Source organism: Armigeres subalbatus, chromosome 2 (assembly GCF_024139115.2).
Source record: "Armigeres subalbatus isolate Guangzhou_Male chromosome 2, GZ_Asu_2, whole genome shotgun sequence".
Taxonomy (NCBI): domain Eukaryota; kingdom Metazoa; phylum Arthropoda; class Insecta; order Diptera; family Culicidae; genus Armigeres; species Armigeres subalbatus.
Genome location: NC_085140.1, coordinates 76,714,377 through 76,729,542, shown reverse-complemented (window position 1 = coordinate 76,729,542; position 15,166 = coordinate 76,714,377). Strand labels below are relative to the sequence as shown.

At 42.9% G+C, this 15,166-nt stretch overlaps 1 protein-coding gene across 12 annotated transcripts in view; it reads left to right on the top strand.

Moving 5' to 3' along the window:
• LOC134209273 (calcium-binding protein E63-1) overlaps positions 1–15,166 on the top strand; it is a 370,945-nt gene that overhangs the window by 326,367 nt on the left and 29,412 nt on the right. For all 12 annotated transcript variants that reach the window (XM_062685256.1, XM_062685253.1, XM_062685261.1 and 9 more), the window contains 2 exons: positions 196–355; positions 424–572. In XM_062685256.1, coding sequence (XP_062541240.1) covers positions 196–355; positions 424–572 — 309 coding nt within the window. The remainder of the gene's footprint in view (positions 1–195; positions 356–423; positions 573–15,166) is intronic.

Genomic DNA, 15,166 nt, shown 5'->3' with positions numbered 1-15,166 from the left:
TCCCTAGGCTTAGAATTTAACATCAAGTTCCACCGAAAAAGTTTACACAATGCAAGAACATTGCACTTTGATGATATTTTCCTTTATTGACTCTTTTTCGGTCCAAACCTATGCTTGCCTCATGGTATCTACAATACAGTTACATAATAAGCCTTACTAAATACGATATCAAAATGTTCTCCTACCACTCTTCAGGAAGTGGACTGATAGACGAAACCGAGTTCCTCCAGTGGGTGGCCCGCATCCAGGCGCTCAAAGAAGAAAGCAATACCAGCAGCAGTGGAAGCAGTAGTAGCAACAGCACCACCCAGGCGGCCGACGATGACCTCACACAGGATCTGGTAGCGGCCTTCAGGTGGGCATAGTCATGCATAAGCTCGCGTATTTTCCCCCCGACAGTCCGTAATGGTGATCATTTTCCAGGGTGTTTGACCGCGACGGCAACGGTTATATCACACGGGACGAGCTCAAATCGGCGATGGACATGATCGGCGAAAATGTGACAGAGTATCAGCTGAATGAGATGCTGGAACTGGCCGACGCCGACAAAGACGGTCGGATCAACTATGAAGGTAAGGTTTTGGAACTTGGAACAGATAGGGGGTGGGGTGTTTTGGTGGTGGTATATCTTTGTAAATGATTAGGAAGCGTCCTCATCTGTAGCTCGTTCATTAGCCGTGCATAGTGACTTACCTGCTGTTGTACATTTGATTTGGAGGGTTCTATTTTGAGAATGTCTTTTATTAGCAAACGAATAGCCACTGTTTTACTACTTTCTTGCAATTATCTAAGGAAACTGCACTGTCTTTAACCAGCTGGGACTCGCACCATTGTAGAAATTGCAACACCTTCAAAAGAATCATAGGAGTCCCGGAAGGTTAAAAGAATATTCTGTTCATGCTCTCTAGTGTCTCTTCTTTGCCACAATAATAATAGTAATAATAGGATTATAATAACAGCTTTATTCTGCATCTTCATTCGTCAATCTATCGGTGATGTGTTTTTCTTTTTCAGGAAATATCTGACCTATATTTTTGAAAAATCATATCGTTTGTGTCATTGTGCCAATTTTTAATCTGTTACGATCATAAAATCTATTTGTTACATCCAAAAATCAAATGTCACACTATGTCAATCAGCTTGATAAATTGAGTTTTCGATTAATTCATGGGTGATGTTTCGCCTGAGCTACGTCCTAATTGCTGACAATAAATTCAGTAAATCGATCGGAGTCGATTACGATTCAACATCAACGATGTTCGTTCTAAGGAAGTTGTCTAGTGGTGATTCAAATATGACGTCCATTACTTTTTGAGAATTCAACCCATCTGTCCTCCGTCACGCTTCTTTGAAAAACCATCAAGTATATACACTGTCACAAAATCTTGACTCTCTCCAAAGTTTCTGATAGTAAAGTTACGCAAAGAGGATCTGCTTTTACTGATTCTAAATGATGCTCATGTTAGGACGTTCACTAATTACGTAACGCAAAAATCGGAGTTTTTACCCCCTTCTTCGGCCTTATAACAAAAAACAACATTTTTTATACCCCCCTCCCCCATGTAACGCAGATTCTCTTTCTGCCATATATGAGGTATTGTATGAACACTGCTAGTTACAGCAACATATATTCTCAGCGCATGATCAAAACCCAAACTGATTAGAATGTAGCTTGTTGAAACATGACAGGTAAAATTTCGTTTCAAAGTAATGTACGGTTATGGTATTCAATGTTGCTGACAAATCCTGAAAGCAGCATCAGAGATTTTTTCGCCAATCTTCAGCTCCCATGTAATTATTTTAAGGGCGTTTTCGAGGGCACCACTATCAATATTGATGCAACGAGCACCTGTTATTTTTGCCTTTCTCGAACAACAAAGGCTATCATTTCACTTCAAAATCGAACTATTCAACGAAGCCCGTCGAGCCGAACAAATGTCTGTCTGTCCGTGTGTATGTGTGTGTGTGCACACGAAAACCGAAAAACATTAGTCACTTTTTCATATAGTAATTCTTAACCGATTTTCTCGCAACAAGTTGCATTCGACGGGGGAGATACCCTAGTTGATCACTATTGAATATAATCACGCCAAAATACAAAGATTTTTTTTCCAACTTCGTTTATTTGGAAAGCTTAGGCGTGTATAACACTTTACGGAGCCACGGTTTTTTTTTATATGCACAATCGATATCATTATAATATTAAATTAGTAAGACAGGGATATAAGCCAACGTACTCGTGGTGACTCGAGGTTTACAATAAAGATGGACGGGACTTAGGATTCGGGGTCATGGAATTTCGGCTGCATATCCGAGTATTTGGCGTCAGGGACGATGCACACTGATGCCTCTCCATACAAAACACGGAAAAAGTCTTTTCAATCACTTTTTGTCAACCGATTTTCTCACAACAGGTTGCATTCGATGCGGAATATTTCCCCATTGCTTCCTATTGAAAATTGGCTGGATAGGACTATGGGCTCAGAAGCTATGGCCAAAATACTTTTTTTATACAAAAAACGCGTAAAAACCCATCATTCATTTTTTGGCACTTATCCTCAACCGACTCGCTCGCAACAAACTGCATTCGAACTAGAATCCCGTTCCATTGTTTCTTATTGGCAATTGGTCAGATCGGACAATGGGATCAGAAGTTATGGCCAAAATACAAATTTCATAACCACAATACAAAATCACTTTTTTTGGCACTTATGTTCACCCGATTTGCTTGCAACAAGTTGCGTTCGGCCAGAAATTGTATAATATTTATTTATTTATTTTTTATTTATTTCTACTAGTCTTCGAACTGGTCGCACAGACAGATAAAACTATTCACTAATCCTATTTCTAAACATTAACTTGGACAAATTAAAATCAAATCTCGCAGACACTTCGTTAAAACGTCGACAACAAACGTTGGATTATTTTGTCCGAAAAAAGTACGATGAACAGGAAGACGTAAGAATTTTGCACGTCGAGTATTTCTAGCTGGAACATTGAGATCGATGTAGTTCAAAAGTTTCGAACTTAATATGTCAAACACGCATAAGCGCTACAAGAGAATCCTCCTGCTAGCCAAAGTTGGCAGATGTACGAAGGCGCAAGGATGCTCATATGGTGGCAAACGAACGGGATCATTCCATGGCAGGAGCCGAAGAGCGAAACGAAGGAAATTTCTTTGAATTCGTTCGATCCGGTTGGTGTTAACGGCCTGATATGGTGCCCAGACCAGCACACCATATTCAAGAATGCTCCGTACAAGTGCACAGTAGAGTGACTTCAGACTATAGACGACGGTGAACTGCTGCGTATTGCGCTTTATGAAACCAAGCACTGCGTATGCTTTTGCAGTCGTTACTGCAATGTGCTGAGCAAAATTGAGTTTTTCATCCAGTAGTACTCCAAGATCCTTGACAGTGTTAACTCGGGCGATGCTGGCAGATGACATCGTATAGTTGAAAACAGTTGCATTCCTCGTTCGACAAAATGAAATCGCATTACACTTCTTGACATTTACTTCCATTTCGTTCAACTTACACCAGTTCAGTAATGTGTCAATGTCGGCTTGGATAGCATAGCACTCAGCAAGTGATGTCACTACACGAAAGAATTTTAAGTCATCGGCAAACATTAGCTTTGGAGATTTAATTGCAATGCAGAGATCGTTGACAAACAATACAAAAAGAAGTGGGCCAAGATGACTGCCTTGAGGCACACCAGATGTTATAGGGAAAGAGTCCGACTTAGTTTCGCCAATGCGTACGCAAGCGCTACGTTCCGTAAGATACGAAAGCACCCAGCTCGTCAACCAGCTAGGTAGACCCATTTTGTCCAGCTTTTCTACTGCCAAAGAGTGAGGCATTCTATCGAATGCTTTGGCAAAATCAATATAAATGGCATCGATTTGCTGTCGCTTATCAAGCGATTTCACCAATGAAGTCACGTATGTCATCAGGTTGGTAGAGGTAGAACGTTTCTTCACGAATCCATGTTGAATTCAGAAATAATATGATGCACTTGTGGGTAAAGCGCATCGTGGATAAGGCTTTCAAAACCTTCGGTAGACAGCTCAAAATAGAGATTCCACGGTAATTTTCGACGTTGTGCAAACTGCCAGCTTTATGTACGGGAGTGATGTCAGCAGATTTCCATGCACTAGGAAATATACCTTCCGTCAAAGAACGATTAAAGAGAATAGTCGCAGGTAGAGTAAGTGAATCAGCACAGTTCTTGATGAAAAGCGGTGGTAGACGATCTGGTCCAGCACCTTTAGAGTCATTTATACCTCAGGTTTGCTGGACACATCCTCCGGAGAAAAGTTGAATGGCGGTATACTCAATTCGTATCGAGGCAAACTGCTCAAGTACTCTTCAGACGAAGGTGATCGGTTATTACTTAACACGCTTCGACAGAACGACGAGAACAAATTGGCTGATTCGAGGGTTGTTTCAGCAATAGCTTCGTGGTAACTAATTCGTTGAGGATTCCGCTCGTCTGTTTCCGACTTCTTACGAACGACCAGAATGATGTTGGATCTCGTTTAAAGTTTTCTTCCGTGCGATGAATATAGCCGCTAAAGCATTGCGCATGCAAAGAGTTGTATGTTGGTCTCTATGTCACGCAGCTCAACTTTGCGTTGTTCATCCTCGAACGGAAATATCGCTTCCTAGCTTTTACGCAAACGGTTACGGAGATGCTGTAGCTCTCTGTTCCACCAAGGCTGTCTTTTCCTCATAGGTAGGCATCGTTGTTTCGTCAGGACTACATCTCGGACAATGGAAAACACTCGTTGGTAAAAATTTGTTACGGCCTCGTTAATATTGCACCCATAGAGACATTCGTCCCAGCGAACGGCAAAATTAATGCATTCAGCAATACAAAGTCACATTGTCGAAAATCAAAATCTAAAGGGTCTTCTGAATTCCAATCATCGTTACACTTATCTGCGGTTGCAAATGTCAACACTAAAGGCTTTGTGGATGATGATTATCGATACGGAGCAATGGCAACGGTGGCTCGAGTAACTCGAAAAGTTTTTCTCGTTGACGAATGCCAGATCAAGGAGTCGCCCATTCACATAGCAGAAATCATTAATTTGATGAATGTATAATGCATACATATAAACAAATATGAAAAAATATGAGTTATCCACATATTTGTGTTACTTTAAACTTTTCTTACATATTTCTCAACCCTTTTGAACGAACGAGAAAGGCACCATCATGATTTAATATAATTCTATTAGAATGGTATTTGTGCAAGTATTGTATGTACTAAGAACTGAGGGAAGCTCCCTCGCGGTAGAGTGATTTTTATCGACCTAAAATGTGTATAATCCGGAATTGGGAAATGATTTCGCTTATCCCTGCTGACAATCTCTTTGAATTACATCAAGGAATGTTCCTAAACAAATTCGTGGACCTACTTTTTCCCAAATTTGAATGAATGTCTCAATACTGAACTATTGTACAACTGGAATTTTCGCTTCTCAACACCTCTCTCCAATGATTGATTTGAAATATAAAAGAACCGAATTTTGAAAAACCCAACTGACAAAAGTTTCTAAATTTTTCAACGATCATTTTGATGTAATGTTAGGTATATGTAACCGCATGAAACTTCGCAGGAATGTCTTTTTACTTCAATCAAGTTTTCCAAATTCCATATTGTCCTTTGCGAACAGCAAGAAATGAGCACAGAGAGCGGTGAGTTTTTGAATGTAGCGTGACGCTATAAAACTGCGTATTTACATTTTTGCAAACATGCAATTGAATGAATTGAAAAAAATAAGACAATTAAGGGGAAGATACAAACAAGACAAATAAATGGAATAACAAATAAGACAAATAAGACAAATAAGACAAATTAGACAAATCGGGACTAATTCGCGATTTGGGCGTAACTTATTTTGTAAACAAACAATGTTTTATCGATTCCGTAGAATCAAAACATTTACTTCAAAACTAATTCCCTTATCTGATAGAGGAAAGCCTATTCTGTCGGATGCATATGGTGGTTTTCTGACAAAATGCTTGCTTTAGTGGGCATTTGCCTTCCAATGTTTGTTTACAAAATAAGTTACGCCCAAATCGCAAATCAGTCCCGAAATAAGACAAATAAGACAAATACAAAAATTTCTCCAAATATAACGCCAGAACCTCCGCCAGAATTCATCCGAGTATTTCTACAGGAATTCCTCCGGATATTCCTCCAGGAATTTCTCAGACTATTCCTCCAGGAATTCCCCCGGATATTCCACCTGGAATTCCTTCGAATATTCCTCCAAGGATTACTCCGAATATTCCTCTAGGAATTTCGCCGGATATTCCTCCAAATCTTCCTCCAGGAATTCCTTCGAGTATTCTTCCAGGAATTCCTCCGGATATTCCTACAGGAATTCCTGAGGATATTTCTCCGGATATTCCTCCAGGAATTTCTCCGGAAACTTCTCCAGGAATTCTTCCGGAAGTTTCTCCAGGCTTTCCTCAGGAAGTTCCTCCAAGAAATTCTCTGGAAGTTCCTCCAGGAATTCCTTCGGAAGTTCCTCCAGGATTTCCTCCGGAGGAACTTCCGGAGAAGTTTCCGGAAGAATTCCTGGAGAAATATCAGTAGGAATTCCTGGAGGAATATCCGTAGGAATGCCTAGAGGAAAATCCGTAGGAATTGCTGGAGGAATATCCGTAGGAATTCCTGGAGGAATATCCGGAGAAATTCCTGAAGGAATATTCGGAGAAATTCCTGAAGGAATATCCGGAGGAATTCCTCAAGGAAAATCCGGAGGAATTCCTGAAGGAATTTTCTCCAGGAGGAATATCCGGAGGAATTCCTGGAGGAATATCCGGAAGAATTCCTGGAGGAATATCCGGAGAAATTCCTGGAGGAATATCCGGAGGAATTTCTGGAGGAATATCCGGAGGAATTTCTGGCACGACAAATGCTGGGTAAAGCGTACCATTGGTACTTCGCGTACCTGAAGGAATAAAATAGACCCCATCTCGCGGTCCTTAGCCTCTTACCCAGCAACTCCTATCCCTACCTCCCCGCGGTGCTGGCCGGGATACGAGCAACCTTAGGGAAGATCGGGTAACCAACCCCGGTGGGAACTATGGTCGTATGCTGACAGGGAAGGGGGGGTTTGCTCCTATCCGGAGGTGCAAATCTTATTGAGCGTCTGTTCTCCATGTCAGGATCGGCTCACAACAGCGTCTGTTCTCCATGTTAGGGGCGGCTGATCATCGTCCGAGTGCCAGCGAAACTGAGTGAAACTGTGCACCATTGTCCTCCGGAAATAAGGAGGAATGGTCCTCCGGAAATTTAAAGGGTTTGGTGTCAGGCCCTGCAAGCCAGCCAAAAAAAAACTCACGCAACGAACAATCAACAAGAGAGTACGGACCGGAACCATCGGCGAAGACCACTGTGACGAAAAGGGACTAGCGATTGGAAACTCGGTTCGTGGAACTGCAAATCTCTCAACTTCATCGGAAGCACACGCATACTCGCCGATGTGCTCAAGAACCGTGGATCTGGCATCGTAGCGCTGCAGGAGGTTTGTTGGAAGGGATCAATGGTGCGAACGTTTAGAGGTAATCATACCATCTACCAGAGCTGCGGCAACACACACGAGCTGGGAACAGCTTTCATAGTGATGGGCGAAATGCAAAGGCGCGTGATCGGGTGGTGGCCGATCAATGAAAGAATGTGCAGGTTGAAGATCAAAGGCCGGTTCTTCAACTTCAACATAATCAACGTCCATAGCCCACACTCCGGAAGCACTGATGATGATAAGGACGCATTCTACGCGCAGCTGGAACGTGAGTACGATAGCTGCCCAAGCCACGGCGTCAAAATCATCATAGGAGATTTGAACGCTCAGGTTGGCCAAGAGGAGGAGTTTAGACCGACTATTGGGAAGTTCAGCGCACACCGGCTGACGAACGAAAACGGCCTACGACTAATTGATTTCGCCGCCTCCAAGAATATGGCCATTCGCAGCACCTACTTCCAACACAGCCTCCCGTATCGGTACACCTGGAGATCACCACTGCAGACAGAATCACAAATCGACCACGTTGTGATTGATGGACGGCACTTCTCCGACATTATCGACGTCAGGACATATCGTGGCGCTAACATCGACTCTGACCACTATTTGGTGATGGTTAAACTGCGCCCAAAACTATCCGTCATCAACAATGTTCGGTACCGACGACCGCCGCGGTACGACCTAGAGCGACTGAAGCAACCTGATGTCGCCACTGCATACGCGCAGCATCTCGAGGCAGCGTTGCCGGAAGAGGGTGAGCTCGATGCGGCCCCTCTTGAGGACTGCTGGAATACAGTCAATCAACGACGCAACGGAGAACAACGTCGGGTATATGGGTCGAAGTCGACGGAATGATTGATTCGACGAAGAGTGCAGACAGATTCTGAAGGAGAAGGACGCAGCGCGGGCTGTCGCGCTGCAGCAAGGTACCCGGCAGAACGTGGAACGTTATAAACGGAAGCGGAGACAGCAGACCCGCCTTTTTCAGGAGAAGAAACGCCGCCTGGAAGAAGCGGAGTGTGAGGAGAAGAAACTCGCAAGTTCTACCAGAAGCTCAACGCATCCCACTAAGGCTTCGTGCCGCGAGCCGAAATGTGCCGGGATAAGGATGGGAGCATCTTGACGGACGAACGTGTGGTGATCGAAAGGTGGAAGCAGCACTACAAGGAACATTTGAATGGCGCTGAAAGTACAGACAGTGAAAGTCAAGGAAGCGGAGGAGATGACTACCTCAGTTCAGCGGACGATGGAAGCCAACCAGGATGAGGGAAGTTAGGGATGCCATCCAACAGCTAAAGACCAATAAAGCAGCTGGTAAGGATGGTATCGGAGCTGAGCTCATCAAGATGGGCCCGGAGAAGCTAGCCACTTGCCTGCACAAATTGATAGTCAGAATCTGGGAAACTGAACAGCTACCGGAGGAGTGGAAGGAAGGGGTTATATGCCCCATCTACAAGAAAGGCGACAAGCTGGAGTGTGAGAACTTTCGAGCGATCACCATCCTTAATGCCGCCTACAAAGTGATATCCCAGATCATCTTCCATCGTCTGTCACCATTAATGAATGAGTTCGTGGGAAGTTATCAAGCCGGCTTCGTTGACGGCCGCTCGACAACGGACCAGATCTTTACTGTACGGCAAATCCTTCAAAAATGCCGTGAATACCAGGTTCCAACGCACCATCTGTTCGTTGATTTCAAGGCGGCATACGACAGTATAGACCGCGTAGAGCTATGGAAAATCATGGACGAGAACAGCTTCCCTGGGACGGTGGATGGTGTGCAAAACTGTGTGAAGGTTTCGGGCGAACACTCCAGTTCGTTCGAATCACGCCGAGGACTAAGACAAGGTGATGGACTACGAGAGCCGGGAAAATCCCTGGAGGAAGATTTGGAGGAATATCCGGAAAAATTCCTAGAGAAATATCCGGAGGAATTCTTGGATGATAATTCAAAGGAATGCCTCCAGGAATTCCTACGAAAACTCTTCCAGGAATTCCTCCAGGAATTCTCCAGGTTCCTTCTGGAATTCCTCCGGAAGTTCTTCCCAGATTTCCTCCGGATGTTTATTTTGAAATTCTTGCTATAGTTCATTTGGTTATTCCTCCGAAAGTTTCTTCTGGAATTCCTCCGGAAGTTCCTTCTGAAATTCCTCCGGAAGATCCTTTTTGAATACCTTTGGAAGTTACTTCTGGAAGTCTTTGGAAGTTCCTTCTGTAATTAATCCGGAAGTTCCTCTTGTAACTCCTCCGAAAGTTCTTTCTAGACTTTCTAAACTGAGTTGCCAATCACACATATAGGCTCTACGAACTCGTATGGACATGACTGGTTGATGTCAAAGTTATATTGAGCGCAGTTGACTTGATAGACTCCAGAGCAGTATAGAGTACTTCGAACATCTGATATTAGTATAACTGAGTTATGGGCTGATAAATGGGCTCTACTGACTTGTATGGACATGACTTATTGCTGTCAGATTTGTACCGAGCGCAGTTGACCTGGTAGACCAGTTGATCCAAACTCCATAACAGTTTGGAGAACCTGGAACATCTGGTTGGGGTATAACTGTGCTCAAATCATACGCGTGGGCTCGAAGGACTTGTGTGGACATGTTTTGTCGATTCCAGATAGCTATCGAGCTCAGTTGCCTTGGTAGACTAATTGATCCAAATTTCTAAGCAGTTTGGAGATCCTAGAACATCTGGGTTGGGCAAAACAGAGTAGAATTTCATTCCCCTGGCCTCAACTGATCTACATGGACATGACGGGTTTCCATGGGCACGGGTTTCCGTAGTTTTCATCGTCAACATTTGCATATCATCTTTCATCAGTATAGAGGTCATTTTGGAGTCGCTAGGGATGTCTAGAAGAAACATTTTGTTGACACATAGTATAGCAGGGTGTCGACTACCTGAAAAAACCTGGAAAGTCAGGGAAAGTCAGGGAATTTAATTTTGGACCTGGAATGTCAGGGAAAGTCAGGGAATTTTGATTGAGGTCAGGGAAAAAAATCACAAACCCAATATTGATAATTTATAGTGTTTTTTTTTTATTTCGAGCAATATACTAAACTAAGGACACTTATGACAATGAAACTTTGAACCAATTTTAATCTATTGAAAAGAGACTAATAAAGGTACTGAAACGTCGGATCAGAATTAATATTGCGCTTTAGCTGGTCATCAGACTGCATAGCCGATAAACAATACTCCGAGGCAGTTACATTCGACAACCATCTCCACTATCAAGCTATAAAGCTTTTTTTGTGGCTGTTGGCAGTCTCTAGACTAAAAGTCTACTTCGAGCCCTTTTCATGTTCCCCATGGTAATTGAGTTTGATTCTATGAATTTCTAAGCAATAACAGAGGTTCAAAGCCACGTTGCTCAAATGGTCACTGTTGAGACCTGTTACATTTTTTTTTCAAAAATCCCCTTCAATATTTTAGATTATTTAGTTTGGGTGGTTTTGTGTCGGAGTCGTTTTGCATTTTTTGCAGTTTCGTTATTAGTAGCGTTTGAGTCATGAAAATTTGATCATATACTTAATCATCAATCACGAGAGTCAGTCCGTATAAAATTATGTTGATGTACTTATGATATAGGTAAATTTCATATAATGCGATCTATCCTGATAACCAAATCGAATGCAAACCTTATATAACACATTACCTTCTGATGAAAATGTAATGCTTAAATGTTTGAAAACTATCTCGTGAAAGCAGTCGAAACTGAATCAAATTACTGAAATAGGCCATAGTTCAGAACCGTTCAACATACAATCAACTAGGAAACTTTTTAAAAGAAAACGACGAATACTATCTCTGTGGACCTGGAACGGCACTCCACAGTATCGGCATCATCTCCAAACAAGATTCTGTAGGTAATGTTTTAAAAACTTTTCCGGAACTTCCATTTGATAATGGGCTTATACAGTCATTGGTCGATCCTCATGTCCTTAGGTGGTCAAAATAATGGTCATGTAGAGAGAATGACAGTGTATAAAAGCATCATATGGTCTACCTCATATACGTAGGTGGCGAAGGTCTCAATTAAACGTTACTCGATACTCCATAATCATGCTTGAACGCAAGAGGCGTATAATGTTGTTATCAATGGTAATGTTTCAGTGTTACATTTGTTGCTGATGTTTATACAACAATTTTATCAGGAAATATTCTGGTTGATCTATGAGCATTTTTTCCGGAAATTATCTCAGAATTCTCACTGATACATAAAAAAACCCAAGGGATTTAAAAAAGCTGTCTCGATAGTTTTTATCCTGGAACTCCTCGATGGATGTTCAGTAGATTTTTTCAAAAAAAAACCTGTCAAATCTAATTTTTGGCTGTTACGCCCTTTGCAAATGTTGGTCTAGAAATATAAAAATCTTTCAGGAGTTATGCGCATTTACTTGAATCTTTGTGAACGACCAGAATTACCTACGATATTCTACAAATCCTTACTGTTCTGTTTCTAGGAGTGATTAGGCTTCCAGTAGCTCAGGAACTCATATGGACTTCAATGATTCACACATGCCAGGGATTGAATCCTAAAGAGAAAGAGCAAGTCTCTCACTTATCATCTCTGTATACATATACGATATGTAGCATACAGCGAGAAACTTTTTTCGCAAGCTGTCATGATAGAGAACTGATTCGGGATGTTATAGGGTAAAAGTTCCGATAGTCGTGGGTGCTCCTATAGTTGCGGTAGTGTTGTTTTTACACAATCTACGTATTTAACGCAGCAACCCATATAGTCTATCAATTTGTTGACCTGTCATTACACGAAATACAGGAAAACAGGTTGAGAATTGCATCAAAATTGGTAAAGTATTAATAAAATACCTTTTCCTTTTCTCTGCTTTGCACCAATAGTTGCGGTAGTGTTCCTATAGTTGCGAGTCCCATATGAAAACAATGGGATTCGCAACTATAGGAACACGAATTAAAAAATACCGCGACTATTGGAACACTGCACCAATAATTGGAGGTACCATTTTAGGTAACAATGATTGATGCTACTGCAATCAGGACCCCTTTCGCATAAAATGTAATTAATAATCTTCCATGTGCACCCTTGAGGTAAATGCGGGGAGCACTGGCTCTGATGATGCATTTCAACTTGTTCTACACAGATGTGCAGTAACCAACCCGGAAGGAGCGAAAACAAAGCGAGAATCACCATTTTTCTGTGGGGCTGCCTATCCGATTTTGTTTTTTCGCACTTGTATACAAGTTTGATAAATTTGTTATCATGGCTTGTTATGATTCGGAACAGTTTTTGCCTCTCTTTTATCGATGAGATTTTTTGAGAGCGATTTCTGCAAACCCGGACACATGCAGAGATTTTCATACGTTTCTAGGAATTGAAAATAAAAACATTTTTCATATCTGGATTTTTTGAGGAATGGTCTGGAAAGTCAGGGAAAGTCAGGGAATTTTATTCTCAAATTTGAGTCGACACCCTGTATAGTCAATGCTAGAATAGTGTTATAAAACAGGGTGTCGACTACCTGGAAAAACCTGGAAAGTCAGGGAATTTCAATTTGGACCTGGAATGTTAGGGAAAGTCAGGGAATTTCGAATAAGGTCAGGGAAAAATGCAACCCAAACACTGACTTTTTTTTCAGTCTGAAGATTAAAATTCTATTATGGACCCATTCCATTTTCCCCACGGTAATCTAATTGGCTTCCATTAGTCTCCATTTGAGATCAATATAAGACGTTCCTAAGCCACGTTTCTCAAATGGTCAATGTTGGGGCCAAATAGCTCTTATAAAAATGTGGTTTTATGTTGGAGTCATATTGTTAGATCATGCGATATAATCTCTACGTATTATTTAGCATGGAGGTATGATGTACCAAGTGTTTAATTATATTTTCTGTAATTTGGCAAATAATATCAGACGAATTTTTGTGTAATTGGGTCAAAAAATGAAGAATTGATATTCAATGAAGTTAATCATCCTGAATGGATCAGTTTTTTTCTCGACTCAAAAGTCGAAAGAAACTTTGTTTAATTTGAAAATTAAAAATAGATGGAAAATGCTTCCTCGACATTTTCGGTCTTGTTTGACGCACGAAATACTATGATTCAAGCGCACTAGCAAAACACTGCAGGGCACTTGACTCAACCTTTGACAGTTAATATATGGGCCTGACGTTTTGGCCTGATGGTTTAATCGTTCTGATATGCGGGGCAGCAGGGACTATGTCCAAGGGCTCCAGGCCATCTGTGAGTTGTGGGGCTTGCCTAGGATGTGGTGGGGTTTGACAGTGGGCCCTGTTAAACCTCTATAAAAAGCTGCATGTATCCGCAAGTAGGCCCCACCAAAGCGACCGTGTGCCGCTCAAAGCGCACAAGCCCAAGTCCTGGTGTTAGGTGGGACGCTAAACAGCCCTGACACAACGGCCCTCCGACGAGACAGGAGGTTTGCGCTGGCCCAATAAGCCGCCTAGAAAACCAATCATTACGAACAATATAAGAGATAATGCGACTCGATATAATCGGCAAAGACCTAGGCGACGAATACAGGATCACGATTGGAAGCTTGGAACATGGAATTGCAAGTCGCTAGGTTTCGCAGGTTGCGACAGGATGATCTACGATGAATTACATCCCCGCATATCGACGTCGTGGCGCTGCAGGAGATTTGCTGGACAGGACAGAAAGTGTGGAAAATCGGGCATCGAGCGGCTACCTTCTACCAAAGCTGTGGCACCACCAACGAGCTGGGAACCGGCTTCATAGTGCTGGGTAAGATGCGCCAACGCGTGATTGGGTGGCAGCCAATCAACGCAAGGATGTGCAAGCTGAGGATTAAAGGCCGTTTCTTCAACTATAGCATCATCAACGTGCACTGCCCACACGAAGGGAGACCCGACGACGAGAAAGAAGCGTTCTACGCACAGCTGGAGCAGACATACGATGGATGCCCACTGCGGGACGTTAAAATCGTCATCGGTGACATGAACGCACAGGTAGGAAGGGAGGAAATGTATAGACCGGTCATCGGACCGGATAGTCTGCATACCGTATCGAATGACAACGGCCAACGATGCATAAACTTCGCAGCCTCCCGCGGAATGGTAGTCCGAAGCACCTTCTTTCCCCGCAAAAATATCCACAAGGCCACATGGAGATCACCTAACCAAGAAACGGAAAACCAAATCGACCACGTTCTAATCGACGGTAAATTCTTCTCCGACATCACGAACGTCCGCACTTACCGCAGTGCGAATATTGAATCCGACCACTACCTCGTTGCAGTATGCCTGCGCTCAAAACTCTCGACGGTGTACAACACGCGTCGAAGTCGGACGCCGCGGCTTAACATTGGGCGGCTACAAGATGGTAGACTAGCCCAAGAATACGCGCAGCAGCTGGAAGTGGCACTTCCAACGGAAGAGCAGCTAGGCGCAGCGTCTCTTGAAGATGGCTGGAGATATTCGATCCGCCATTGGTAGCACCGCAACCGCTGCACTTGGCACGGTGCCCCGGATCAGAGAAACGACTGGTATGACGGCGAATGTGAGCAGGTAGTGGAAGAGGAGAATGCAGCAGTGGCGAGATTGCTGCAACACCGCACGAGGGCGAACGAGGCACGAGATAAACAGGCGCGG